This window comes from Mastigoproctus giganteus, chromosome 3 (assembly GCF_048544385.1).
Source record: "Mastigoproctus giganteus isolate SK-2022 chromosome 3, ASM4854438v1, whole genome shotgun sequence".
Taxonomy (NCBI): Eukaryota; Metazoa; Arthropoda; class Arachnida; order Uropygi; family Thelyphonidae; genus Mastigoproctus; species Mastigoproctus giganteus.
Window position 1 is genome coordinate 78,071,398 of NC_143577.1, and position 25,820 is coordinate 78,097,217.

At 33.9% G+C, this 25,820-nt stretch overlaps 1 protein-coding gene across 2 annotated transcripts in view; it reads left to right on the forward strand.

Moving 5' to 3' along the window:
- Window positions 1-25,820, forward strand: part of Pdp1 (PAR bZIP family member Pdp1) — a 114,232-nt gene that overhangs the window by 73,859 nt on the left and 14,553 nt on the right. Inside the window, exon 3 of one of the 2 annotated variants that reach the window (XM_090370572.1) lies at window positions 1,369-1,749. In XM_090370572.1, the coding sequence (XP_090226698.1) occupies window positions 1,369-1,749 (381 nt within the window). Of the gene's footprint in view, window positions 1-1,368; window positions 2,037-25,820 lie in introns of those variants that run through there. The other variant, XM_090370571.1, reaches the window with a different exon arrangement.

A 25,820-nucleotide genomic window follows, 5' to 3' on the forward strand; every position in this document is an offset into this window, starting at 1 on the left:
TGGTTATTTATTCAGCTCAGAAGCAAACTTAAAATGCATTAGTGTTCAAATATTGTGATAAATGTAAAATTATACCAAGAAAATAAATTTCATATTATAATAATTTTAAATTTATTTTCATGATCTCATAATTATGCCCATAATTATGAGTTGATATGCAGATATTTTGCTTATTAGTCATGCTCAGTCATATTCAGGTCAGGAGTTGTGGCTGGCCATTTCATCTAAAATTTGAATATCCTTACTTTGAAGGAATTTATCAACCAGGTGATGGAGGAAAACATTATTATAATCTGAAAATGAATTCAGGGCCTTTGACATCTCTTAAAAGCATTGCATAGGGATCATTGCGTAAGCCTCCAAACAGGCAAGGTACATGTCTCAAAGATGTGGAGATCAGTGCTTCTATTCATCATGACACCTGTTCAGTTCTATTGCCATGACGTTGGTCCCTTTCCAGATGACTAAATCAACTCATTTGTAAAAAAAAAAAAAAAAAAACACTAGTCCACTGGACTTGACTCCAGGAATATTGTTGCTTGCACTGAGTCAAATGTTCTCTCTTGTGGTTTCTAGACTTGAAGTGACACAAATAACTATGTACCACCTTGCAGAGTGCCCTTTCTGAAGCCTTGTGACACTGTCATTACTGTGGCCTCATAAAGAGTTTGAGAGAACTGTCTGGCTGTCATTTCTCTGTTAAGATAGGTATTAACCATCCTGGTATGTAACTTTTAATTGATTTTGAACATATCTTCATGGCATCTCTCCTTTAATGTTGCTGTCAAAATGTACATTAACATGTTTAAGGCTTGTGATTATTTTGCCAGTAAATAAGCACTGCTCTGAATATTCTAAATGTCTACGTTTCATTTTTAAGAAATAAATAAAAAGCTAATGATATGTGTTCTACACTGTGTTAGACTGAAATGAGCAGTATTGATGTAGTATGCATTTTTATAGGCCATATGATTTTCATGTTGCAGAGCTTAATATCAGATTATGAGATCATATTATTATTATGTTAAATTGTTTCAGAAGATCAAACGTAATGAAAAGAAATTTAAGCAGTTACATTTAAAAAAAACATAAAGGCTTGTTTGTAACTACTTTTTGACACTGGCGTAAATATCACTGCTAAGAAGTATAGGATATCTGAATGCAGATAAACAGAATTTTCTCATCAATACTCTGTCTTAATTTTTTGTTTGCGTGTGAATAACAAAATTTTAGGTTCACTTGATCATGTGCGCTTACATTTTCACATAATCTGATCTTAACAAATAATCTCTTTGTTATCTAATCCTCTCTTCTTAATGAAATGTTATATGCCTTGTTAGGTGACTTATATGTCCTTTGCATTTTTAGGTAGATTGTGTTCACCTTCATTATCATCTGATACATCTGACAGCCATACTACAGTTGACTGTAAATTTTCTCCCAGAGAGTTGGCTCTAGCTACCATTCCTGGTCATGACCATTTTAATCCTATTGTCCACACTCTTTCAGAGGATGAATTGAAGCCTCAGCCAATGGTGAAAAGGTCCAAAAAGCATTTTGTTTCAGAAGATTTGAAGGATGAAAAATATTGGGCACGGCGGCGCAAAAACAATCTGGCAGCAAAACGTTCTCGTGAAGCTCGCAGAGTGAAGGAAAATCAAATAGTTTTACGTGCATCATACTTGGAAAAAGAAAATCTTGCTCTGAAAGATGAAGTAGAGAAATTGAGAAGTGAAAATGAAGTGCTCCGTAAGTGTTTGCAAAAGTATGAGCCTTGAAATAATTTTTGCCTACTAAATAGAGGAAAATGACTTTAGGATGTGTGAGTTGGAGATTGTGAAAAATTATTTTGGTTAGCTAATACTAGACATTTTGCTCAAATGGTATAGTTGGAACTGCAAAATAGCAATTTTTGAGCTGTGGGCAGAATTTCTACAATTTTTAAAGATCTGAAAACTTCGAGTAAGAGTGGTGAAATTATAAAATTTTCATTTGATTTTAGAACACTACCGATAGGACACCAATAATCCCCTCCCCTACCTGGTTGATTCTTTACATAGATTTTAAAAGTTAAAAATTTGAAAGTTTAATCGTATTTGTATAGTTGTAAGAAATTTTTGTTATAGGGTCTTATTGAAGCATATGTTATGTTTTAACTTTTTAAAATTTTAACTTAATACATAAATAATTATAAACATACAATGTTGTTAAGTCGCAAAGGTTTTATTTAAAGAAAGAAGTGGTACAGCTAGCAGGTAAAAATGTAGTATTTAGATTTTGGAAATAGACTTGCTACTGTAGGATTCTTTTTGGATATTGTCTGATTATTTTATTTTTTAATCATTACTATAATAAGGTAAGTCTTATTATATTCAGAATTAAGATAAAATTGATTCATACTTGATTTTAGAATGGAACCTTCTATATATATAAATAAAAGGTTTAACATTAAAAAAAAAATAATAATATAAAAAAAAAAAATATATATATATATATATATATATTTTTTTTTTACTGTGTTAATAGAATTTATCTGACAATTTTTTATATTATTTGTATTAAAAATTGCTGAATAAGCAGATAACTAATACATGTTAAGATATATCTGTACATACACAGTATTTTTATTATGCATAAGAAAGTAATTAAATACCTCACTACAGCAAGTTCATATTTTATTTGATGATCTTTTCTTTATTGATCTCATTACTTTTTTTTTTGGAAATATTTCACTAGTTAACTTTTCTCTATTTAATGGGTTAATTATCTGTTCTCAAATTATCTTTACCATACCTTCTCGTATTAGAGAAAGTAGGCTAGAGAATAATTCTAATAAGTGATAGTTGCAGCAGAATGCATTCTTTCTTACTGAATAAGAGAGAAAGGAGAAGTGTTATTTTTATTTCTTGCAAATATGCAGTATGGTTTGAAACAGTCAGTTTCTCATTTTTACTAATGATACTGTTCAGGAATAATAAACCATAAACAATATGCCATAAATATAAGAGTTAGATTTATCACAAAACTAGTAATAGTATAAAAAAAAAGTGGCAGTGAACCAATAATATCTGTGTCATGAAGGATTTAATTTAAAATGTTGGCCTCCATTGTTGGTTATCAAATCCAAATTATATTGCACTTTATAAAATTGAAGTTTATATTTTTAAGGGTTTTATTGCATTATCTTTGTATAAAAGAAATTGTAAAATACATTTTAAAATGTATTTTTGTTTGACCTTTGGTCTTCCTTTTATATATTATTTTCAAAGGAAATGCCACGCAACAGGTTTTGAAAATAGAACAAAGTGTGACATAATGAGGCTATTTTTAGATAAATAAAAGGTTTAAAAATAAGAAGAAACAAAGTTTCACCATCACTGAACTGAAGTATTAACTTGTGTTTAATTATAGACTGCTTATTATTTATAGAGCAGTCTCAGTAGTATGAATAGAGTATAACAATACACTATTTCTAGACCTGAATTATGTACAAAATTATTTTAAATAGACATTTTTGTATTACCCTTGTATGCAAATTTTTATTTATTTATTTATTTTTTTATTAATCAGCAAATTTCCATATTCATTCTAGCCAAACTAAATCAGATAAGATATTTTAATTTAGGACTATAATTGTATTAAGGCTATTTTGTAGACAGATCAAGTTTTTAAAGTCTAGTGAATCTTATTATAATTAATTATAAAATTTGCTGCTGAAGGATTTATAAAATCTGAAAGAAAAATCATAATTTTTTTAGACTTCAAGAGCAATATGTACACTCTAAATAACTGTGGTATTACTCTTGTAACACAAGTGAAGACATCATTGATTAAAGTAATAGCATAATAAAAGAAAAAATCATTTGACATGTAAATACTTTTAAATAGAAATATAGGAACTTAGCCTAACAAGTAATGTACACGTGATTTAAAAGAGAATCAGACTTTAAAACTGTGGATTGATTTCTTATGTGGTTAACCTGTGTGTAAATATGTGGGAGTTTAATAGTCCCCTTTCCCAGTGAGATCCAGCTATAACTCATTAGGACTTTTTATGGAAAGTGTAATGAATCATTACTTGGTTAAATTAAAAAAGGATGTATAACTCATGTAAGTTTATACTTAATGGCTAGTTTAATGAAACTGAATGGTTACACCAAAGCAGAATCCATAAGTCAAATAATGCAAGCACATATTAATCAACATTTTGGAGCCTCTTTGTGCTGTTTTGAAGACAACCATGCTACAAGATAAAATTCTGAAACATACTTGTGCTTTGATGGAGGAGTTTTTGTTATAACCATTCAGTTTCATGAAAATAATCATTAACTTAGTTTTGTTGGGGGTGTGCGTGTGTGTTCTTTTTCAGTTTAAGAAATTAAATTTTATCACATGTATGTCTTTTTCAAATCATATCAGAATCATTACTTATTTTAAAATCCTGCATATTAGCAAGGCCATTTAAAGACTATATTAAGAAGGGGCTCATAAAATATAAAATAGTTTTGTAATGAATAAAATTTATCTATTTATACCAAATTAATAATTTTTGCTTTTCTGAATTGATTTATCATCCGGGAAAGATGTTTTTCTGGTGTTACTGAAGTTCTTTCACATTTACTATGAGAAATTTATGGTTAATAGTGTTATTGCAGTCCTATTAAGAGCAAAGAGTTTTAGTCGCACAACTTTTAACGTGAAGTACTGAATTTCTCTTGAAGGCAGGGCAAAAATTGTTGTTTTTAAGAGTATTTAGCACTTTCACAAGTGAGTTTATTGAATGTGTTTGTGGGCTTTTGGTCACTTTTCCTCTGGGGACATGCTCTGTGGAGAAGTTATAGAATTTTGAAAATTTTAGATATGAAAATTTTGTAATATAAATGCTTTAAAATATTAATTTCTTCTTATTTTTTACCTGATTGTCCAACATTGAAGTGAAATTATTTCCGGAAATGAAATCAGAATTAAAAAAAAAAAAAAAAAAAAGTAAACAAAACAAAAACAAATTGATGGTTGCTTTTTTTTTTTTTTTTTTAAATGCTTGTTGTTTGTTTGTTTGTTTGTTATTTGGTTTTTAGGAGCATTAGCAACTAAGGCCATATTGCTCCGGGATATGTGGTGGTCATTCCCTGACCTTTCCACATCTTCCGTATTTGGTGGTGATGGGCTCGAACCCAGGTCTAATCAAGAAGTGTGCTACGCACTGCTGCTCCTTCCCACCTGGCTACGTAGGCGCCCTTTTTTAATGCAGTAATATCCTCTTACATATTGCTTGATTCAGTTTCATCACCTTCTAGACCTGAATTCCAGTTTTTTAAGTCTGAGTCAGGCAATTAAGGCAAACAGGTTCAATCTCCTTTGATTTTCAAAGCTATTTTTGTACTGCCATCTAATAAACTGCCTGCTATTACTTCAAAACACAAATTGAAGATGGTAGCATCTATTTGAAGATTTTAAGACAGTTCTTACATAAATGGATACATTATTTGAAGAATAGATGGAAGGACCTTAAAAATGTAAATATATACATGCACTCCTGATTGGGTTATTGTTTAAAGAAGTTTTTGAATAACATAATCTTTCAGCCATTTATATTTTACTAAATAAAATCATTGGGAAGGATACAAGGTATTACCCAAAAGTTAGGACAATTATCACATAACAGTGTTATGGATAATAACAAATTTTTCCAGAAGTATATTTTTGTAGCAATTTACTCATGGCATTCTTTATTGCATTAATCACGTGCAATGTGTAAAGTATAATGTTCCATGTATGTATGTATGTTTTATTTTTTTTTGAAATTACTTATTCAAAGCAGAGTTTGCTTCAAGTTTTGTTTCACTCTTGGTAAGATAACTTTTGAAAAACACCTGGCATATTACAAATAGGTTGCGGAGATTATTTATTCAAAGCAGATATTCAGTGTCACTATATGAAAAGATCCCACTCATTTTGTTGTCATGATTACCTGAAAGGTCTCACTGATTTTTTACTCACTCTTAATTTTTCCATACCCAAATCCAGGAGGAACTACATTGGTTGGCATAAAATGCACTTCTTTTATTCTGTATTGCACATTTACAATACACTAATACTAGGTTAACTGTGGTAAAATAATTGAAGAATTTAAAAATTAATTTTTTTCTGTATTGGAAAAAAAAAAAAAACTTATTTAAAAAAAAAAGTTAAGCTAGTGTTAATTTTTTTTTTTGAATAATGTAATTGTGCAAGGTAGAATGAAAAAGTGCATTTTGAAATCAACTAACAGTGTTCCCTCTCAAATTCAAGCATTCGTTACATATCTGATATCTTGTATATCAAATATTATTAGTCATTACTGAGAGCTGGCACCTAGATGCAAGTCACTTCCAGGTTTCATCTTAACATGGCCCTGCCCCTACCTCCTCCTATCTTCTCTTATTCTCTTTTTGTGACTCATTGTTTCCAAAGATGAATTAAAGCAAAGGAAAGAGATTTAGTGATGTGTTGGAGATTCAGCATATGTCTGACAGTATTATGAAAAAAGAAGTTTGGATATGCTTTCAGTGATGGCAGAATAGCTCGGCTCTGTGTATTTAATCTTGAGGGGATCACTTTGAAGGAAACATGAGGTGCAAATTGGGTAAGTTGAATTGAATATTTGTTTTTAAACATATTCTCATAATTCTTGGGTCACACTTTTTATGCTTATCACAAATGCATTACTAGAGACCCATGTTTTTTTTTGCAATTTGTGGTAAATGTGAAATTTTTAATAAATGTAACATTAATGAAAAAATTAAGAATTTCTTTAAAAAATGTGAACTTAAAATATTCCCTTTATTAATTATTCTTTATCGTAAACAGTTTCTAACTGTTAACATATTGGGTGCTCTGATTAGTTTTTCCCTTCTAAATTCGCCTTCCTTAGAATAAGTAGTTCTGGAAGGCATAGGGAGGTAGCAGAAAACCTTGAAATGGAAGTCCCTGTGTAAGTTAACTTAGTGTGCTTTGCCTGCTGCTTGTGTCATCTGTTATTGTTGGTAGTTAAAAACATTTTATATGAACAATATTATTTTCTAAGTTATTTTAATTCCTGAAGTTTTTCATGTAATTGGTATGTTGCGTACCACACACAAGGTATTTCCAAATAATAACCACACTCATAACTTCATGTGTAAATAAAGATTATTGAATAATTGCTCACTAAAATTTTATTCAGTAAAAATAATATGAAAATATTTATTTTCATATTATTTTTACTGAATAAAATTTGCTGCTCATGAGAGAGCAGCAAAATTCAAAGGAGAAGGCTTTTACATAAATGTTTTTTTGACTTGTTAGTTGTTGGCGCATCAGCTTCTATGGCCATAATGCACCTCCCAAAGTTTTTGCATTTTACTGTGATCCAAGCCCGAGGCGGGAATCGAACCCACGACCTTTGGGTTGCCAGGCAGGCACTTTACCTACCTGGCTAGCCCGGTCGGCACATAAATGATGAGAACGTTTTGATGTGTAAACATTGCAATTGTCGACTAGACTGGAAGAAGAAGGAGGTTAATCTAGATAAAGAAATGAAAAGTGTTAATAATCTCAAGCAACTATTGAAACCTTCCACCAGCCAATCTCTCAGTCGCCAGTGTTTATATAACAGAGTATAATAACATGGATTTTAGATGCCAGGAAGCATGTGAGGGGAAACAAGTCCATTTTTATTTATGACACAGTATTAATGTGCCTCAAAACAAACATTTCTCTGGAAACTTTGGATGCTCCTGCAGTGTGACAATATTTCAACAAATATGTACAAGGTTTTCACAATATTACATTAATACACTAACTGTTAAGTTAAAATAATTTAATACTGTATATATAAATACAGAGGATACTGTAACATAATCTATTTACAATAACTGATTGTGAATAAAGCCTGAAAATAAAATACAATAAAATATATAAGGTTAAAAGCATTAAAATTGTACAATTGTAAGGTTAAAAGCGTTAAAATATTAAAACTGTACAATTGTACAACTTTAATAGTTTTAATGCTTTTAACCTTATATTTTATTGTATTTTATAATTGTACAGTTTTAATGCTTTTAACCTTATATATTTTATTTTTATTTTATTTTCAGGCTTTATTCACAATCAGTTATTGTAAATAGATTATGTTACAGTATCGTATCCTCTGTATTTATATATACAGTATTAAATTATTTTAACTTAACGGTTGGTGTATTAATGTAATATTGTGAATATGAACTTTCCCAACCTCAGAGGCCTTTTTGAAGAAATGTACAAGGTTCTGGGTATCTTCCATGTGTTAGACCATTTGGGGGAATATTTGCCAATTTTCAGAACGAGCATTAAAGCAGAAATCAAACAAAATATCAAAGATAAACCTCTTATATTAACAGTGGTGAAACGTCAAATAAAAAGGGATGCTGTGTATTTGTGGTTTTATTTGAAACAGTGTTGCCATCTTATGAACAGAAAGTATATTTAGCATCTAATTTTTTAGAGACTGCAAATGCCACTACACGTTTTCAAGCTATTTTCGACACTTTAAAAGAGTATGATATTTCTTATACAAATGTGTTAGAGCTTGTTTCTGAGTTAGCACCATATATGGTATCTTGCTTTAACAGTTTCAATAGGAAACCAAATTTTACATTTACAGTGTTGGGCACACAAAATTAGTTTAGTAGGAAATATTTTTATGAAGGAATTAAAATCGCTCGCTGAAGTAATAATGAAAATGGTATTTTTGAATTCAAGAAAAATGAAATCAAAGTATATAAAATTTTTGGAAACATCTTATCCGTTTGGAAACCTCTCATCTTTCTGCAAAATTATTTCCAAGCTTAGTCACTATACGTTGGAGGTCATGGTTTTGTTTTGTAAAATATTTAGATAAATATTTCAATCCATTATTTGATTTCTTCAAAAATTCTGATAGCATACATGGTATAACAGAAAAAATAATAGAAATATATGAGTTGGATTCATCACCAAGGGGTGAATGTAAATATGTAAGTGAAATTTGTGATAAATTCATTTCTTTATTGGATTCATTAGAAGGATCTAATTATCCATATGCTCATTTATTTGGGAAGAAATAATTGTATTAAAAATGCTCTACAAAATAATGCAGATGGTATTTTCCCAGAAGAAACTTCAGAATTACTAAATAATGCGCAAGAAAAAAAAAATATTTACATAGCAAACTGCTGTGAAATGCATTTCAGAATTAGATGCCCATTTAAAGAAGGATCTGACAAACACATTCTGTGAGGCTTTAAGTGAGCTGTTTAACCCTTTAGTAGATGGTAGCAAATGCTCGATTAATGCAGAGCAAATATTGAGATTATTTAGAAAAATATTTTTTTTCCCAACTTGACGGATGTCGAATGTACTGAAGGGTACAAATATTTTTTTTGATCAAATGATTTCCAACATTAAATGTGCCTCAAAACATGATATTCTTCAGTTATTATTGGCTAGCCACGAAAATTAAGTATGAAGAATTTGAAAACGGCAATTAAATAAATATGGTGCCCAGTCAATAGTGTTGATGTGGAAAGATATTTTAGCACATCCACAATTTAGTTGAAACTGATCAATGTACAAATTTAAAGGAAAGCTCCATTTAAACTTGTGTGATGTTTTCATTTAATTTGTCATTCATAATAAAAATGTTAAATAGATGCTAAAATTAGAATTTTGTTGCTAAAAACACAGGTCTCTGTTCATTACAAACTTCTAAAATTAGGGGGATCATTTTTCAAGCTACAAATGAAAAATAATACCATCAAGATGAATAAATATGATGCATTTTAATAATTTTTAGAGTGGTATTTATATGGTAAAAAAAGAAAAAGTCATTGTTGGCTTCTTATGGTGGGTATCAGATAGATTCTTGCCTGACCATTATTATTAGCTGTATGGTGCAAGGAAGCCTGAGGCTTATGCTGCACCAGCCAAAAAAAATAAAATTTCCAAGTTACCCTAAGAGAGAGAGAGAGAGAGAGAGAGAAGTAGAAGGGAATCACCAAGAAAGAGAAGAATGATGATATCCAGCTCAGGATCCTGGGTGTGCCGCGCTAGATATCATCATTTTTCTCTTTCTTGGTGATTCCCTTCTAGCAGTGTAAGTAGAGTGCCTGTATGTGGGTTAAATAAGGTGGATGAAAGATGCAATATTTAACATGCTATTGTTTCCCCCTGTTATGCATTGAGTTAACCATATGATCTTTAGTGTAACGTTGGGTATATATTTCATGTGGCATATTGGTTTCACAAACAAAGTTATGATGCTATTTTGAGTCTGGAATATTTGAAGGAAAGTAATGTTTTTATTCATTCTTTTAAAATCATGAATACTGACGTATTAAGCATAGCTGATATATTAATTGTTATTCTCTAGTGATAAGATCATTTTTAATAGAACAGAGTAAATCATTCTGTTATCATTGGTCGATGATGTTAATTTTATAAATGAGTGTTTCACCTGGTAACTGTGAGACTACGTTTTTCATTAAGAAAAAAAAAATTCAACATTAACTACCAGTCTTTGTGAGATATTTATAGCTAGTGTAATATTATTTTATTAGTTTGTTGGTGGATAGCTTGTAGATATAAGAAAACTTCCCTGTAAGAAGTCAGCAGTTTTAAATATCATAAGAGGTGACTTAAATGTGTAAGTTGCTGTAGGTTTACCTTTTATAATCTTTATTCTACTGTTAAAAATTGGGCAAACAGTTTAAAATATACAAAAAAAAAGGAAAGAATATAATTTATAAGTTAGTTCTATTTTTAGGAGATAGGAGAAAATGATTTAATAGAAATATTTGGCAAGGAGAGGTTTTGCAGCATTCCTGTATGCCAAAATGAATAACATCAATCAGCTTTAGAATAAGGAAGTAAAACCAGTTGACAAAAATAGATTGATTTCCAAGTTTCGTGTAGAGGAAGTGATATTGCAGAGGAAACATAGGAGTTTATCTACTGCAAGAGTTGAGAAATGAATTTAATTCCAAATCTGTTTTACTAGTATGGATGAGACGAAATTTCTTCCAAATTTTCTCTCCAATATTTTTATTGGAAAGCAGTAGGAGAGAGAGAGAGAGAGAGAGAAAAGCTGACTAATGTTGAAATGGGCAAGAACATGGTCGTTGCTGAATAAACAAACTACCTTGAATTAGTTCATTTGTTTATTCAACAATTAAGTTATTTTCAAGGGAATTGGGTTGAATGAAATTGACATTAACATTTAATTTTGTAATGGCTTTGCAGTAGGATCTTCAGTTTACAGCTAATTGTGGAATCTATGTATCTTCATTGAAAAGATATTTATTTTAGTTCAATGACTTCAGCAGTTTTAGAAGTATCATATTCCAGGGAAGCATATTAATAGATGTGCACATTACTTATTGCATTGTTTGAGTTCTAAAAAAAAAAAAAAAAAGTATTGAAATGCTTTTTTTGCCATCTCACATGGTGCATGTCCAAAAACCAGTGGACAAATGTATTTCAACCTAACGAGGCATATATAAAAAACAAACAAACATTTATATGTGGTAAATGGTTGTAATTCTAAAAAAAATTTAGCAAGAATAATCAGTGGGAAAGCACCACAGTTATTGTGGTTTTAGTTTATCAAGTATTTTCACTTACATAATATTTTTTTAACAGTGCAAAGAGTAAGAATATAATTAACTGTATTTTAAGATGTAAATAGTTAAGTATATTTTCAGAATAATAATTAAAAAATATATATTTTACTTATTTTAAACTCCAAATTTTAAATTTAAATTTTTGATTATGTGGGGGGTACAAATGGTCTCAGAAAAAAAAATTTACTTAATGGAAACTTTCGATTTAACAGCAATAACAGAATAGTCCTGACCCACCTTATTACATATTTAGTATTGTGTCATTAGTCTGTACTATTTAACTTCATTGTTGAAACATAAAATGGCCTATGCTTTTATTTTCTTGAGTGGTGCGAAGTAATTAATAATGTCATTCAGTGAGATGCCAGAAAAATACTGCATAACATAACATATCAGAAGCCATATATGCAATATTTGTTCAGAAATGTTTCCTGATAGTGAAAATAGCTAAAAAAAAATGGATGTGGAAGAACAAAAACAGGAGGTGTTAGTGAAATTGCACAGAGAGGGAAAGAAGAGGTAGTGATAGCTTTGAAAAATTTGCTGTTTTCAATTGCGAGAAATGGCAGCAATCAAAATGAGTGTAGTGTCTACTGTAGTGTCCTTTGCTTTAAAAAAGCAGCTTGTTGGAAGGTGACGCTACAGGGTACAATATTGGGGTTCTCTCAAACAACCCTGAAAACAAGTGGAATTCCTTTAGAAAATTGTCTGGCACTTAGTGTCGATAATGCCTGTTTTGGTAGGCCAATAACTCTGCGCCTAATGGAGGAATTTTCATGAAATTTTATATTTAGGTCTTTTAGAAAGATATGCTGAGCCACCATTCCAAATTTAATAAAAATTGGATGTATAGAAATTGGGCATTATTTATTTATTTTTTCCACCATAAAACTTCTTTGTATATAAATATAAATGGAAGTATACCTTGGACATGTTTGGTGTTAGTCAATACAGAAAAGTCAGATCAATACCATATTTTCAGGGTATGTTTTGTTAGCCCTTGGAAAGATTTTAGGATAACTTCCGATTTGACAGTTGTTACCAACAGAATTGTACATTTGAATGTTACTCAAGAAGGAAAAGTCAGAGCAACACAATTTTCAGTGTATATTTGTTGGTCCATGGGAAGCTTTTAAAGATGAATTAAATAGAGGAAGAAAAAGAAAACAAAAGTAAGCTAATGCAGTTTAAGGCAGCTAATGCTAAACCTTAACAATGCACAGATGATAACAAATAAAACTAAATAAGCAAGAGAGAGATTTGTCTCTAAAAATAATTTTGTCCTATATTCATCACCATTAATTTATTTACTGTCCATGCATTTTATGACATTAGCATTAGTAGAGGCATATGATGCAAGAAAGCAAGCTTATGCAGTATCAGCAAAAAAAAAAAAAAAAAACCAGCTCCGATTCATCCCTCCGTTCGTTCCAAATACCTGTCCAGCTCAGCCTTAAATTTATTTAGGCTATCAGCTTCCACAACAAAATATGGAAGTCTGTTCTACCAATCAACTACCTGCTGGCTAAAGGCAAACTTCAGCACACACATCCTACAACTGTCTTTCCTCAATTTGGATCTGTGCCCTCTCAGGTGATTATTCTGAGCAAGAGGAAGAATCCCATCAGCATTCAGCATGCTCAAGCCATTCAAGGCTTTATACACCTCAATCAGATCACCTTGCAGGTGCCTAATCTCCAAACACTGTAATCTGCAAAACTTAAGCCTTTCTTTGTAAGAGCAACCCTTTGTTCCATTCACTAATCTTGTTGCCCTTCTCTGTACTATTTCCAGGAGCTCTACATCCTTCCAAAAATGAGGCCTCCAGACCTGTATACAGTACTCAAGGTGTGCCTGACCATTGCCTTATACAAGGGGATAATCACCTCCTTAGATCTACTAGAAAAATTCCTGTATATCATTGACAAGACACCACGAGCTACTCTTACAGACCATCTGCACCTCTCAGAAAACTTTATATCTGCCTGCACAATTACCCCCGGCTCCTTTTCGTTCTCTACCACTGTCAATGTAGTACCACAGAGTTGATATGTTACTCTGGGGTTACTGCTTCCCATATGTAGTACTTTACATTTGTCAATGTTAAACTTCATTTGCCACCTCTCAGCCCATCTGCTCAACTTTTCTAGATCCTGTTGCAGCAACGTACTGTCATTAGTGTCATTAACAACCCTGCCAACATTCGTATCGTCTGCAAACTTGGACATTAAGCTTGATATACCATCATCAACATCATTTATAAATACAGAAAACAACAAAGCAGTGTCCATTGATTAACACTCTCTGTCTTCTCCCACTCAACCATCCCTATATCCATAGCAGCAGTTTGCCTCCAATGCCACACTGCTCCAGTTTGATGGGCAGTCTTCCATGTGCAACAGTATCAAAAGCCTTTCTAAGATCCAAATATATGATATCAAAGTTATTCCCTGCATCCAGTTCCTTTGTGACCACATCATAGTATCCAATCAAATTGGTCAGGCAAGACTTTCCCTTAACAAAACCATGCTGTGTCCGAGCTATAGCTGAAGTCAGTCTTGTCTAGATGATCCTTCTTTAACCAGTGCCACCATTAATTTTCCTGGAACAGAAGTTAAACTAACAGGTCTATAATTACTTGTGTCACCCTTTGATCATCCTTTCTGAATTGGGGTCACATTTGCACATCTCCAGTCCATGGGTACCTCCCCTGAGTCCAAGGAAGCTCTCATGATTATGGCTAAGGGTTTATTTACTTCCTTTGCTGCCTCCTTTAATATAACTGGATAGATCCCATCCACCCCTGGTGCATTTCTTATGTTTATCTTCAACAATTTCTCCTCCACTTTACTCTCAGTTATTACAAAATTATCTAGCTCACTGCCAGAGTTTAATTCACCTCTGGCATTCCCCTCCCTGAATAACTCCTCATGTGTGAATGTAGATGCAAAATACTCATTTAGTTTGTTAGCCACCTGAGCAGGATCATCAACAGTTGAACCAATCTGATTCATCCCCTTCCTTCTAGAGTTTACATATGTAAAGAACTCTGCTTTTTTTCTTTGCATCCTTTGCCAAAGATTTCTCATCTGCCTTTTCCTGTCTAACCTCCTTTGTGACTTGGTTACAGACGCTTATATCTATCGTAGGCTTTCATGTCACCCATTAATTTATATGTATCCCATGCATTTTTCTTCTCTGCTACATGTCTCATTAGTTCATCTAACATCCATTTATGCCTAAACCTTGAAAAATATTTCTTAGTTGGTATGTAAAGCCTAGTAGCTTCCAAGATTAATTCTTTGAATGCTTCCCATTTTGAATTTGCTGTTGGTAACATCATCAGTTGGTCCCACCGTATAGAATTTAATACTGTCTCAGACTTCCATATTCGCCTTTACAACAGCAAAAACCCTTCCCTTTACCCTTGATGGTAGTTGCCTGAGTAAATCCCACTTCAGCACACTGATCACTGCCACCTTGTAGTTCCTTTATCTGCAGATTCTTAATGCATGAAGAATCACTACTGATAATCAGATCAAGAGTATTACTCCCTCTAGTTGCCTCCCAAACTTGCTGATGTAGAAAACAATCATTCAATAAATCCACAAAAGCCTTGCTAGTGTGTGTCAGTGACCAACCCACAAATTCCAGTCAATATCTGGGAAATTAAAATCCCCCCATTATAAGACTCTCTGATTTACTGGTCCACTCTATTTCCCTGTACATTTTTTTTATTATACTCATCAGAGTCATTAGGCCTATAACGCAGTCCTACTCTCAATTTTGATTTCCCAGTGCTTATGTCACACCAAACTGACTCGACACTGTACTGTCCAGCGATGTCGACTGGCTGCACTTCCTTGGATTTTGTGTTTCTTAACCAATAGCACAATCCCTCCTCCCTTCCTATCCTTCTTGTACACATATACTCCTCAAATTCCAGTTCTGCATTCCTTATATCTGTGTGACACCACATGTCTGATATCCCAACATTATCTGCCTTTGATGTTTTGACCAACACCTCCAATTCATCAAATTTATTTACCAAACTCCTAGCATTGGTGTACACGCAAGTATACATGCACCTGTTCCTATTCTTAGCCACCCTAACATGACCCATCTGTTTACTTGTACCGCAATGACTCCCAGCAGTCACTGAAATCCCCTGCATCATGTTTTCCAGGCTGCTGCTCATTCCAATCGAAAGGTTAGTTCTAGTTCTCCTTTTTCACTTTATAAATTTAGATCTATACCTTAATAGAATTTCGATTCTATATTCATCTTTATTAATCTACATATCTTTCACATGCTTAAAACTATAATTTTTTTTTTTTTTTTAATGTATAGGGATCTATATTTTGTGTCAAGTGTCAAAATACCTGCCATATAAATTTTCTCCCCTCTCTCTCAGCTATTTATTTTGGTTTTTGTTCTTTCTATCAATTTTAATATTAATATTTAGTTTTATACTTACAATTTGTTTTTACCCTGGTACGAATTTTACATCAGAAATAGAGACAGTGTTAATGTTATTTCTTGCAATTCTGGCTGCCAACACCTGATGAAGATACTGGGGTTGTGAGTTGTACAGCAATATTCCCTAATGATTTTTTTTTTTTTTCCCTTTCTCCCTTTTTTTTTTATCTCTTACCCCTTCCTTTCTTTTTTCTTATTTCTCTCTCTCTCTCTCTCTCTCTCTCTCTACCTTTCTCTTATTTACTTTTTATTTTTATCATTTAAACGTACACTGTTGTTCAAAGAAAGTGCATCACCTCTTAAAATTGTAATTGCCGTCTGAATAACATAAGTATATGGCAATATTTCTTACAGATTGCATCAGATAAAACTGACACGTGCAGGTTATGACATAATATTGCATCAGCTGTTACTTTCAGCTAAATAAGCACGCTCTGCAAGAGTGGCAGTCATTCCTTGCTTGTGTCAGGATGGCGAGTTACATGCAGTTAACGCCACAAAGAAAGAGCGCTATTGTTGCTTTACGTGAGGATGTTCTTCCCGTCATATTGCTTATAGTGTCTCGTAATCAGTCAACAGTGAGTAGATTTCTTTCCAAACTCAAGAATACTGGTTCTCCTGATAGGAAAAAAGGAACCGGATGCAAACGAGTCTCTACGCCAAAACAGGACTGCGTTTTGAAGCACTTATGCCTTAAAAACCGTAAAGCTTCTTCATTTGAGCTGAAAAGAGAATGGGAAGAACATACAGGAGTGGTAGCAAGTGCAGTAACAGTCAGAAGACACTTTTTTTTTTTTTTTTTATAGTTGTTGGCGCATAGGCTTCTGTGGCCATAATGCACCTCCCAAGGTTTTTGTAGTACTTTGATCCAAGCCCGAGGCGGGAATCGAACCCGCGACCTTTGGGTTGCCAGGCAGGCACTTTACCCACCCGGCTAGCCCGGTTGGCAGAAGACACCTCTTCAAAAATGGACTTTGTAGCCTGTCATTCTAAGAAGAAGCCCCTCCTCACACAAAAAGTGAAAAGGCCTGATTAATTTGGTGTAAGGAGCATGTCAAATTAACCCCCGGGCAGTGGAAATCCAGTTATTTTCTCAGATGTGAAGAAATTCAAACTGCATGGATCTGATGGGAGACATGATTTTTCGTAGATGTGGTGAAGAATACCATCCAGACTGTATGGTGTCTACAGTGAAATTCCCTACCAGCCAAATGATATGGGGGTGCATTTCGTATCGCGGAGTAGGTCACCTGCAGTTTATAAAAGGTTCCATAAATGCCAACGGATAGCTGGCTATATTGGAAGGCAAATTGCTTCCAATCATTGGAGACCATTTCAACCTGCCAAGCAACTGCATCTTTCAGGACAACTCTGCTCTTTGTAATCTGATGAAAAGTGTAAGTAGGCACTTCTGTAGTTACTTTAGCTTCATTTCTGCATTAGAGGTTTGACAGTAATGTGTTTATATTTGTTACAGGTGAAAAAATGGTTGGAAGAACAGTCTATTACAACTTATAGCTGGCCAGGAAATTGCCTGGACTTGAATTCTATAGATTACTGTTGGCATCATGTGGAATCTGCAGTTGCCAGAAAGAAACCAAAGACCTTTCGTGAACTTCAGGAAGCCATAATTCGTGTTTGGAACCAAGAACTATCAGTTGATTATCATTTAGAAAATGATCTTGTCAATGCCTCGATGGTGTGCTGCTGTCATCAGAGCCAGAGGCGGTTCAACTAAATATTAGTTTGCACCTGGTGAACTTTTCATTTTGTTTTCCATTTAAAATGATAAACTGAATCAAGTTGAGGGCTTCTGATAACATTTCAGCTGTAATTGTCGTGTTTACCAAAACCATTCTATAAAGGTTGCAAATGCTGATTTGGAATATTTTGAGAGCGCCTGTCAAATATTACTTACCTTTGCCTTAACTATTAATAAATATCTTTTGTTTATATTTCTATTTGTGATGCTAGTCATTAATGTAACATACCATCACGAAAAAGGGTTAGAAATGTGAAATTCCTAGGTGATGCCCTTTCTTTGAACACCAGTGTATATATAAAAATAAATATAAATGAAAGTGTTTAGGGAATTATTTGAAGGAAAAGTTGGATTGACACCAAATTTAAACATATATTTTCTTGGTCCCTAAAGGTATGGGTTCCAGTTCTGAGCTCAACCTGTTCCCACTCTCCCACCAAAAAAAAATTTCAGAATTTTTTTTTTTTTTAGAATATTCTACTAGATCTTTATACCAAGTATCTGTATGCCTTGTGCAACACCCCCTCCCTGCCATAAAAAAATTGCTATGTGCAAATCTCACCTCAGGGCTACTCAATGTGACATGAACATCACATGAAGGGGCTTTGGTATAATACTCTTGAGAATACAGTATAGAAAGTTTTAAGCATGTTATTTGACAATTAAAATACATCTGAAATGTAATGTGATGTTGTGTGAATAAGCTGAAAAGTTTTTATTTTATATATTTTTTTTTTTGACTATGGATAAGTAACTGGTACTTACTGTACTGATTTTATTGGCCATGGATTTGACCTTTTGTAGTTAGGTATGAACTAACTACAAAATTTAAGATATGTGAGTCATATATAACATTATGTGATATGCGAGTGCCATAAAAAGCTGGCAAAGCTTAGTTTCAGAGATTACACAGATGTTTGCCTGGTTTATGACTTTGTCCACTATCCTATTGTTGCTGTTAATTTCTATACTCAAATGTATAAATGTTGTTACCTGTTCTATTGTTTTATTATTATTATTATTATCAGCCATGTGGTGCAAGAAAGCCTGTGGTTTATGCTGCACCAGCCAAAAAAAATTCCTGAGAGAGAGAGAGAGTAGTCACCAAGAAAGAGAAGAATGATGACATCCAGCCCAGGATCCTGGGTGTGCCAAGCCCATACTCACCAGATGTGAGCCCTTCTAATTCCAATTTAACACTTTCAGGGTCCTTAGAAACTGTTAGCAATTTTGTTTTATTTACTGAAATTTTTAAATTATATTTTACAGCAAATATGTTTAAATCTGTGCAGCAATACTTGTAAATCGGCTTCTGTTTGTGCAAGAAGTACCTGTGTTATCTGCATAACTTATAATTTTTTAATTCTTTGCTTCATACTGTAGCACCTTTTTTAACTGCTGAATTTATTTTCTCTAATAATTTCACCTATATAATAAAAGTGAAAATGGTTGGACTCGATGAGTCACCTTGTCTTATACTTTTTCTAATTGATGTTTCTTTAGATAATGTGTTTTCAGTTTTGATAAGTGTTTGATTTTCTGTATAAGTTTTCTTCACTATTCTAATAAGGGTTTTAGGTTTATTTCTTCTTTCTAACATATTTAATACATCTAATTTTACTCTATCAAATGCTTTTTCCAGTCTAATAAAGCATAGGAATACTGGCAAGTAATATATTATATTATTTTTGATGGCATTCAATGTAGTTTTATGGTGCTTTCTATTTTTTTTTTTTTTTTTTTTTTTTTTTACAGAAATACTATATAAACTAAATAGCAGTTTTGTTATTCATTAGATGGAATAACTGTGCATCATCCAAATAATGGGTTTGATTTGTTTTGTTTTGTTAATTATCACAAATGTAAATGTGCCAATACTTATTGTTTATAAAAAAAAAAAAAAAGAGTAATTTCAGTGTTGCCTATTTACATAGTACAGTTAAACACTGGATGTTATGGACCTTGATTTAATAGATGAAAATATTTGACTGGCACTAGAGTATTCTAAGCATGCCCATGAGATAGGGAAAACTGGTGAGGTGAAACATGAGTCACAGCAGCTGCCAGCAAGCATCTCAACCTGTTTATGGATACATTTGCTATTATATCGTTAAGCAACATTTCTTTATTATAACCTCACTATAGTGTATCAGTATGGCCCCCTAAGAAACATGATAAGGAGAGAAAGCATGTGCACCCGAGTGCTGTGTTAGAGAAGTTAGTGATTGTATTAGCAAATGATGCAAGCTTATGCAGTATCAAAAAAAAAAAAAAAAAACCCACACTGTCATACTCATCTGTCCATCCCCTCTAATAAATTGTCTAATTCTTCCTTAAATTTATTCAAACTATCCATTTCCACACCAGATTGTATATTGCCCATTAATATTGGGACCTGTATATCTACAAATAACCTTCACTTACTAGAAAACTAATGTTTGCTGAAACCTTTAGCTTTTATGATAGCCTCTAGTCCCTGTGAAATACTCTACTAGTTGTTTGTAAATATTTTCCACCATTCAGCCTTGAAGTGGTGAACAGTTCAACTCTTTTTTTTTTTTTTTTTTTTGTGGGTAGTCTCTTCTCACATGCACCTGACAATCCAGTTCATCCCAGAGGTTCTCTATAGGATTGAGATCAGGGCTCTGGGTAGGCCAGTCTTTACTTTTCGACACTCATGTCCTTAAACTAGTCTGTTACAACATGAGCAGTATGACATGGAGCATTATCCTGCTGATGTGAGCCTTCCCTGAACATTATGTTGGCATAATGTAGGCAACACATTACTGTCCAGGATGTCTAGACAGACCTCAGCACCAGTGGCCCCAGGCCAAACCATGAAAAACAGTCTCAGACCATAATACTCTCTCCGCCAAACTACATTGTCAGGATGATATAGTCCAGTAGGTAACTTTCTCTGAGCATCCACCACACCCAGGCATAACTGTCAGACCATGTATGTGACTCGTCACTGCAAAGCATGGCTTTCCATTGGGCTAAGGTCCAAGAATGGCGGGCCTAACATCAAGCCAGACAGCATCTAGCATTAGATGAGGTGTGGTGATTAGTGGCTTGTGGACAGTTGCATAACCACAATAATCCATAAGATGATTGGGATTTGTAAGATGATTGGGACACGTCCCAATCATCTTACAAAGGGCCCGTATGAGCTGTGACAACGTTGACCTGCATTCCGAGCATATGATTCTTTGCAGAGCTTTCCTGTCAATTTCCATTAGCTTTGGAGGTTTCCTGAGTCATTTTGTGATGGTTTCAGCACCAGTCCACTTCCATTTGCAGATCATGTCACCAATTGTCGACCTAGGGACATTCAGTGCCATTGAAGTGTCATGTACAGACCAATTGCATATATGGTCCAATTATCATTCTACGTTGGAAATCTAACTCCATCAGCGTGGTATCTTGCATTCACAGTTGTCTGATATGTGGTCCTTGGCTAGGACGTAACCAACTACCAATGATAAGGCATCTAGATATTAATGGTAAGGCAGTTTAGTTTGTTCTGACAGTCAGTTACTCTCTGGCTGAATGCAAATTTTTCCACATCTATTCTGCAGACATCCTTTTTCAGTTTATGTCCCCTTATGTGTTGTCTGAGAAAGAGTAAGGATGCCATCAGCATTTAGTTTATCCAATCCATTTAAATCCTTCAATCAGGTCTCCTTGCAGGCCTTCTAAGTACTGAAACTTGCAGAACTAGTCTTTTGTGGTAAGTGTAACCTTTTGTGTCCTTGACTAATCTGGTTGCTCTTTTCTACACCCAAGTTAACTCCGGTGTGTCTGTTTCCCACATATGGCACGAAAAAACTGTGAGATGTAATAAGGTTATATAAATATTATAATGAAGTTTTCTAATCACTGCTATTTGGTGATGTTAAATTATCTTCTGTGTACTCTGTATCAACCCAAGGTAAATGAAAGTTTTTTTTTAATTGCTTAACTTTATTATTTCAGTTTCTAATACATATATATTACCCTTGAGAAACAGCAACCTCAAAATAATTTGTAGACTTGGTGTAGTTGAATTAAAAATAGTAGAGGAAGAAAGAGATTTAGCAGTTATGATATGGTTGGACACAAAGTTTTCTGAGTAGTGTATATGGGTGGCAAGGTAGGAAGGACCAAGGTGTCCTATCGTTGAGTTATCTAAAATTTGGTTGTAGAGGTAGGGAAGTAAAAATCCTACTGTATAAGGCAACTGTAAGACTACTATTCTTGATAGGGTTTGAAGATAGGCAGTGCACCTGGTGAGGTCAACAAAAGGATAACTATATGAAGAGGGACTTTGCATATGTTGGTTCTGTAGTTGGCATATTTGAAGGCTTGGTAACTGAATACCTTAGAAGAGACAGACCTATTTGGGGTATGTATAAGGCTCTGAAATGAGAAAGTAAAATGAACAAGGATGAAATTTTCACTGTTATAAATCTTTCCAGAACTCGAGGAGCCATATGTTTAAATTACAGAGGAAGAGGTTAGACTGGATTGTAAGAACTTTTCTTTTAGCCAGTGAATTGTTAGTTACTGGAATAAGTTGCCTTCATGGATGGTTAACGCTGACATTTTAGAGAAGTTCAAAGGTTAGCTGGATAGGAACATGTGTGAGGAGGGATTCAAATAGGTAGTTTATTTTATTATTTTTTTTGCTTGTGCAGCAAAAGCTTTGGGCTTCCTTGCATCACATGGTTTAATACTGATATAGAGAGTAACTGTTTAAATTATCAACTGTGTACTTAAATTGCCAATTGTGTTGGTACAAATAGTCTCAAAATAAACTTTCAATTTAATGGACATTCAGTAATAACAGATGCCAATTTCCTCCCAGTTATTCCCTAAAATTGTGGGTTTACTGTAATCATGTGAAATTCTTTCCTAGAATAGATGTTATTTTTGTTAAAACACATACAACTGTAATACATTTTAAGTAAAAAAAATTTCATACTAAACAGAATTTATTATTCGTTATTCAGTTTCATCATTATAATTAACCCACTTAAATTGTTACTTTTGTATGTATTCTGGTGGTTAATTATTATTCCTCTTTCTTTCCATTTTTTAGTTTGATTAGCACAGCATCCTTTAGAACTGATTTGTAAGGATAGAAATGCCATTGATTACATGCCAAAGTTACAAAATTTAAGAAAATCAAAAATTTATAATCTTTATTTTTTTTTTAACTTTGCCTTTAATCTGGTAATTTCAAATTTTCATTAAAATAAGCAAAAATGTCCCAGTGAACATTGGGTGGCAAATGACCCGTTTTCGAGATAATGCACATTTTCTGTTAAGATCTGCCACTGACTATGGGAGCACTAGTTTAGCAAAAAGCTGTGAATCCTCTGCTAAGGCTGGTTTTATTAAACATAAGGTAATACATTATTAATTTTTGGTTTCAACACCACAGGATTTTACATGATGTTCTTTCTAACACCCTTTCCTCAACATCAGGTGTTATGCTTTTGGGTCTACCTGTTCATACTCCATGTGCGAAGTGCCCATGTTCTCTAAGGCGTTGATATACCCTGATGAATGTGTGCCTGTTGGGCTGTCTTCGCCGGGGAAATGCTTTTTGGTACAAACGTGCAGTCTCGGGTGCACTGCTGTTGTCTTTACCACACATGAAGCATTTCCCCGGCGAAGGCAGCCCAACAGGCGCACATTCATCAGGGTTTTTTTCGCATATTGTAGTCTGCACAGTTCACCTTTAAATTATTGACCATCATTTTACAGGCTAAGAGCAGAAAACTTGCTTCTTGCCCTAATGGTAGCCGAGCATTCTGGTCTCTTGCCAAAGCTATTGGCCGCAACTTTTGCCCATCTCTGCTTCCACCTCTGTCCAAACCAGATGGTTCTGATGTCACTTCAGCCAAGGATAAAGCTGACCTGCTAGCATCCCATTTTTCTTCCAGCTCATGTATTAATGAACTTGGTAAAACACCTCCCACCATTCCCAACACGGTCCATTCAATGCCTCCTGTGGTCTTCCGTCAAAAGGATATCAAAAGGATTTTGATGAATCTTGATGCTAAGAAAGCTCCAGGTCCTGATGGTATTTCTCCACTTGTTCTCAAAATCTGTGCTCCTGAACTTACTCCTATTCTTTGCCGCCTTTTTTTCACTTTCTTATTCCAAAGGTGTTTTTCCTTCTGCTTGGAAATTTGCTCATATCCAGCCAGTTCCTAAAAAGGGTGACAAATCCTTCCCATCCAATTATCGTCCCATTGCAATTACTTCTACTCTTTCTAAAGTAATGGAGAAATCAATTAACTGCAAACTCTTAAACTACCTAGAAACCTTCCGTCTGATCAACGATCGCCAGTATGGATTCCGTTAGTGTGGATCCACTGGTGTTGGCTTATGTTGCCCATTTATGGACTAATTCAATGGAAAAGTTCAGTGAAACACAAGTAGTTGCTCTTGACATCTCAAAGGCTTTTGATCGTGTTTGGCATAAAGGTCTTCTAAACAAGCTTCCATCTTATGGTTTGCCAACTGTTTTTAGTAATTGGTTATCCAGTTTTCTCACTGAGGGTGATGGTAGATGGCTCTCTGTCTTCTAACTTCTCCACTAATGCCGGTGTCCCCCAAGGTTCAGTTCTTTCCCCCACTCTTTTCCTCTTGTATATCAATGACCTTCTTCCATTGACTGGAAATCCTATCCATAGTTTTGCCGATGATAGCACATTGCATTCAACTTTCCATTTTGAGAAACCTTGCCCTGCTCAATCAGCTTCAACTTCTCGAAAATCTGCTACCAATTCCTTAAATGCCGATCTTCAGGTAATTCTCCAGTGGGGCAAAGACAACTTAGTTGATTTCAACCCTTCTAAAACTCAGTCTTGTCTTATATCTCGGAAAAAGGATTCTTCTGCTCCTATGGTTATCTTTAGTGACACTCCAATTTCTAGGCAAAAGGATATATCTCTTTTGGGGATTACCCTGACTTCTAATCTCTCTTGGCACAAGCACATTACAAATATTGCTTCCTCTGCATCTAAAAAACTTGGTTTTCTCTTTCGCTCTTGGCGTTACTTTTCTTCCAAACAGCTGCTCACTCTCTTTAAATCGCAAATCCGCCCTGCCATGGAATATTGTTCCCACATTTGGGGTGGTGCCCCCAAAACCTTTCTCAGGCTTCTTGATTCCATTCAAAAGAGGGCAGTTAGGTTAATTAATGATTCATCTCTAACAGAGTCTCTCCACTCGCTTTCTCATAGACGTACTGTTTCTGCTGCATGCCTCTTCTACAGATATCTCCATGGGCACTGTTCTTCTGAATTGGCTTCTATAATTCCTGCTCTCTCTTTCAAAACAGTCCGAACACATGTCGCCACCAGCCAACATCCATTTACTGTCCAACTTCAAACCCACAGAACCAACTTTTCATCTTCCTCATTTATTCATTCAACTGCTGTTTTCTGGAACAACCTTCCTTCATACGTATTTCCTGAAAATTACAATCTACAGAAGTTCAAGTGCAATGTCAACAAATATCTTCTTCCGTCATCTCAACCTCCAACCCAAGCACGGTACTAAGTACTATAGGTTCTAATACCTCTCGTGTTTGGGGTTCACATAAAAAAAAAAAAAAAAAAACTTTTGAAACACCCTGTATAAAACAATTCTTCCTCTTAAAATAACAGTTTCTGCTTAGGTGCAGATCATAGTTTTCTTTTATGTTCTCTTATTCTGAAATATTGTTTCCTGGTGTATAATTCTCAGGTTATTTTAATTCGAAGATGCATAAATTTTTATTTCTCATATAATTGGAATATTTCAGTAGAAGTTAGTCAACTACAGTGGTTCTCAAATCCTTTTGTTTACTCACTTAAAAAAGGAATGAGTCAATTTATGCTACCATTTCCATTCAAATAAATAAATTATATATAAATATGGGTATT